The sequence below is a fragment of the Egretta garzetta genome, unplaced genomic scaffold, assembly GCF_000687185.1.
Source record: "Egretta garzetta isolate BGI_Z169 unplaced genomic scaffold, ASM68718v1 scaffold455, whole genome shotgun sequence".
In the NCBI taxonomy this organism is placed as follows: Eukaryota; Metazoa; Chordata; class Aves; order Pelecaniformes; family Ardeidae; genus Egretta; species Egretta garzetta.
The window spans coordinates 282145-287232 of record NW_009259597.1 but is presented as its reverse complement, the minus strand read 5'-3'; the positions used below and the strand labels follow the sequence as shown (position 1 = coordinate 287232).

Genomic DNA, 5088 nt, shown 5'->3' with positions numbered 1-5088 from the left:
GGTCCCCCTCATGCCATCCATCAACTTGGGAGGGGTGAGGAGAGAGGCTGCCAGTGAAGACTGAGGCAAAAAAGGTGTTGAGTATCTCAGCCTTCTCCTCATCTGCTGTTACCAGCTTGCCCGTCTCGCTCATCAGCGGGGGTACGCTTTCTTTAACCATCCTTTTCCGGCTGATATACCTGTAGAATCCCTTCTTATTATTCTTTGCATCCCTAGCCAAGTTTAGCTCCAGCCACGCCTTGGCCTTCCTGACCCCATTCCTACACAACCGGACCGCGTCCCTGTACTCTTCCCAGGATGCCTGTCCCTGCTTCCACTGCCTGTGCAGTTCCCTCTTCCTCCTTAGTTTGACCAGCATTTCTTGTCTCAACCACGCCAGTCTCTTCCCTTCTTTGCCCGATTTCTTACACCATGGGTGCACTCCTTCTGGTTTCAGATTTAGTTGTACAGTGAGAGTTAACCTGAGTTGGCTAAGAAGTTTCAGAATCATGTTACATTTATTCAAACTTTTTCTTCAGGATCTCGAATGCTTATAAGCAAAGACAACCAATTTAGAGTCAACACACTTGAACTTAACACTCCAAGTTGTCAGCTTTGTAACAAAAAAAATAAATTGTTTGCTCTGGATTTTTGGAAGTAAAAAGTGCTATCTTTTAAGCAGCCCTATTTAATTGTCTGTATTATGGACTATTCTCCTTTTCTGTTCAATTCCTCTTGAAATATGCTTTCACTTCAGTTTCTCTCCTTTTAGTCAGGTCTGGGATAAACTAGTAAGCTCTTCACCATATTCAGCTTTTTGAGTATAGGCTAATTTACTGTTTTTCTTTGCTTTACAGGTATAGAGATTACAGAGCCCCACCATGGAGTTCAACTCCGTATGAATTCACTTTGCAGTTCTGGCATGTCCTGGCAGCGCGGCTGGCCTTCATCATAGTATTCGAGGTTAGTCATGGAAAGGAACAATTCCTTTCTACCTCTGTGAATTCTGAGTTGATTTTGTTACAGTAGTCCCATAAATACATTGTCAGTATCATCAACTGCTTGTTCACTACAGACGAGAGAGGAAAAAAAAAATCGCCCTCCCCAAACTGTTGTCAGTCAGCCACTTCAAACTGAATTGACAGAGCATGCACAGATTTGAGAGTCCTTCCCAAAATAGTATTTTCTTAACAATTGTCTTATACATCATGTTGGTTCCCAACCAAATCTTTCTTGTTTTATTGAAAAAGAGGAAATGCAACTTATGTCTACATTAAGCACAGTTGTTACAAGTTAAAATCTGTGTCAGGAAAATGTTACGTAATTCTAGCCTAATATAAAAGTAGAAACGCGTGTGCTAACTTTGAAGAACGTATTACGTACTGTCAAGGAATCTGGTTACTTTGATTACAAGCTCTTAAACAAAGACTGCTTGCAGGTAGTGTTTGCGATTTTTATTCAAACCAGCATATCCTGTAGTCACATCTTTATTTAGGTCACTGGCTATACTTTTCAGAAGACCAGCATGTTCACATTTCTGATAGACCGTTCATTTAATTCCATGTGTGTGTGTATACTAAAAAAAAAAAAAAAAAAAAAAAAAGGGATTAAATTAAATCTCAGTTCCAGTTTTGCCACAGACTTTTAGGCCCTAAAATGTGGTCCTAGCAATGAATATTTCTGCATCTTTTAAGCAATTATTTTTGTTCTTCTTTTCAGCACCTTGTTTTTGGAATAAAGTCTTTCATTGCCTACCTGATTCCAGACATGCCCAAAGACTTGTGTGACAGAATGAGGAGAGAGAAATACTTAGTCCAGGAAATGATGTATGAGGCTGAACTGGAGCATTTGCAGAGAGAAAGGAAAAAGAATGGGAAACAGTACCACCATGAATGGCCTTAGTCACTACCATGCTGCAACAAAAATACTGTTTGGAAATTGAAGAGTGCAGTTACAAAATGAAGTCAGAGTCTGGCGTCATTGTGTGAGATTCACGGTGTATATATGTTCTTGCTGGGCAATACAGTTTTGCAGGCTTTGGTGGGAAATGGAAAATAGATGCTTCCGATAGAGAAAATGAAAAGCCTTACCTGTAACTGGTGTGTGGTGAGCACCAAGGAGAACTGACACTCAGGAATGCGCAGACAGATAAAAAATTTGGACACTCTGGTTTTAAAAAAGGCAACAAATTTTCATGCTGTTATGAAGACACTAACAGCATAATGAGAACAAAAAATTACCTGCGAACTTATGCAGTAAGGGCATGACTAAAACCAACTTACATGATATCCGCTACTTCTACAGCTTCTGATTGCTCAGCTCCATCTGTGATGCCTCTCACGAAAAGAGCAATTGTTGCCTTTGTGGCCATAACTTGATATAAATGATCTTTCAGGCTTACTGTTTTGTCAGGTTTGTCCTAGTCTCTTGTTGAGATTGTGGATGTGGTCCTACCCTAAAAAAGGGGTCTATGGCTGCTTAATATATACTATGCAGTTTAAGATTTGCACATCAGTGTCATTAATTTATCATTCTAGTTGAAAAACCAAAAATTTTGAATTCAAAGAGAAAACAGCAGCACTAAGAGAACGCATTGCATTGCCCACATTGCAGCTATATTTGAAAAAGACATGGCTGTTGAGTTGTCTTTCCTCTTCCGTGTGCAGAAAGGCCACCTCCACACGTTTCCAGGATGAAGGAACTGTCATTTCCATGCTCTGACGTAGCATGCAGGTGTCTAACTGTGTTAGTGTTCCCTTTGACCTGTCTGGGCAATGATTCCATGACTTCACAGAATGCTAACCTGAAATATTCTCATACAGTGACTTCGTCCAGAATATACAGTTAACTCTTTATAGTATGCAAGCTTATGCAGATATATATCAGACATACAGTATAGCATTATGACTTACTTGTTCAGGGAAGGAGAAGCAGAGCACTTTATAACAGTGCTTTTCTTATTGTAATAGTAAATGTTCCCGTAATGTGCACTTCTTTTATTGGCCTAAATAAGTCAAAGCATGGGAGTTAGCTACAGGCAGATATGTATACAGACTGTATATAAATGCACACACACACACAGTGGTTACTTTTAGATTTTTTTATTATTATTTGTATGCCTTCTTACAGTTTGGGGGGGCTTTTTGGATAAAAGCACTATCAAAGGTAGGTGTTCATGTAAAGAATCAAATTTCGGTTTTTATGTGCATACAGCAGTGTTGCTTATGGTTCTAGTCACATTTTGGTGATGAAATTGTCTATTACTAACATTTCATAATATGGGAAAAAATAAGCACTTAATTTAAACAAGCGTGCAGGGTTCACTGCAGAGAAGGGAGTGGGGAAACAGTTATTCTGTTTCTCGTGTACAACTTTAAACAATGCTTCTCTGAAAGCATTGGATGAGAGTAATTTAAAAAACAAAGAGTCAACAAAGCACAGTAACTACAAAGGCTGCAAATTTAAACATTATTTTCAGGGATAACATTGCAGCAAAATTGCTGCAGACAGATATGAAAAGCCCTGAAGTTTTACTACTTACAATACCCTATTGAACCAAAAAGTGTGATTCCAGTATTCACTTGCATGTATTAGCATAATCATTTTATTTTATTATGCCACATAAAATTAATTTTAAGAGTCAAGAGCCCACCAAAATGGATGAGTATGATCTATTTTATCCAGAGGTCCCAGCGTCAGACCTTAAGTTCTTTAGTCGTTTCACCATGTTCATGAGATGTCTTGGTTAATTCCAGCTCTCTGTGACCAGCCGAGGCAACTATAGGAGTATCTACAGTATTGCACAGAGGAGGAAAGAAATTGGTGGGTATGGTCTAATCAGATACATTCCCCATTAGTTCTGTTGTAAAGGGCTGGTGGAACTCAGCTTCCCATATTTTGGAAAGGCTGTTTTGTTTTTTTAATATTCTGGGTTGTGTGTTAAGTTCCTCAAGGAGTCTTTATCAGAAGTAATTAATGCACTCTCCTCAGTGCTTGTAGAATCACACCATTTGATTTGTCTCTCTGTTTCGTTCTGTGGAATATCAAGCACCGTTTGATAGCATTAACCATGTGCCACAGCTTCTGTTTCTGTGCCACATAGTGATAGTACTTCAGTTCTTCAGAAGGTCACAGATGAGCTCTCTTTTTAACGTTTTCTCTAAAAACAAAATGCCTTGGCTGGCCCAAGGTATAAAGATACAGGATAAAATTAGGCAAAAATCAGAAACACTGATTGATTCTTTTATACTTTCCTGTTTCTGCTGTGGATAGTAGCACGTGTCAATACATACTTAGGCAAATTCCAATTGGACTTAAAAAACACATAGGAAAGAATACCTTTTTGTATTTGAGAATTAGATATATATATTATTAATGATTTTCAGCACTGGTGTATAGGAGTATATCAAAGGCAACTACGTAGATCTGACACTGTGCATTTTATGCACTGGAAAAGCACAAGAAGTTTTGGAGAAACTGTGTGTTCCGTTCTTTTTGGCGGACATCAGCAATGTCTAAAGGTTTTGCCACTATCTAGCCATTTGCTTAAGCTGAGAAAACTTTATGCTAGACTTCGTTTAGTGTGCTGTTTGCATTGACTGCACGTTATTTTACTAAAGTATAAGGCACACACTGTCCTCAGGAATAATATATTTTATGAATGGTGAATGATCTTTTCATATTCTAAATATTGTCTTTCCAAACAAATGACCAGTATGAATAGACTGTGCATGCAAGCTGCGTTTGTGAAATCTGACAGAGCTTTAGAACTTCAATTTGTGCAAAAATGCTTCAGATCATTGCAGATCTAATCTATGACAACTTTGCTCTATGCATGCGCCCTTAGAGAAACTGCATGAGCAACTAGGTATTTTTAAATAAAAAGGATTAGTCCAAAAATGTCTTAATTATTCCTAACCAAAATCTGTGTCTTGATTCAGAGAAAAGAAATTTCCATTTCGGAAATAGCAAAAACTCCACATACATTATACACATCTCATTTCTAATGACTCTTTATTCTAAATTTGTGCCTAATGTGTGAGATCTGAATTCTGGTAATTAAAAAAGGGGGGGGGGGGGAAAGATTCTAATTTCTTGGCCAACCCAAAT

At 38.3% G+C, this 5088-nt stretch overlaps 1 protein-coding gene across 3 annotated transcripts in view; it reads left to right on the top strand.

Moving 5' to 3' along the window:
• LOC104125703 (anoctamin-3) overlaps positions 1-5052 on the top strand; it is a 214281-nt gene extending 209229 nt beyond the window's left edge. For all 3 annotated transcript variants that reach the window (XM_035893722.1, XM_035893721.1, XM_035893723.1), the window contains 2 exons: positions 837-942; positions 1699-5052. In XM_035893722.1, coding sequence (XP_035749615.1) covers positions 837-942; positions 1699-1881 — 289 coding nt within the window. In that variant the 3' untranslated portion in view covers positions 1882-5052. The remainder of the gene's footprint in view (positions 1-836; positions 943-1698) is intronic.
• The last annotated feature ends 36 nt before the right edge of the window (positions 5053-5088 follow it).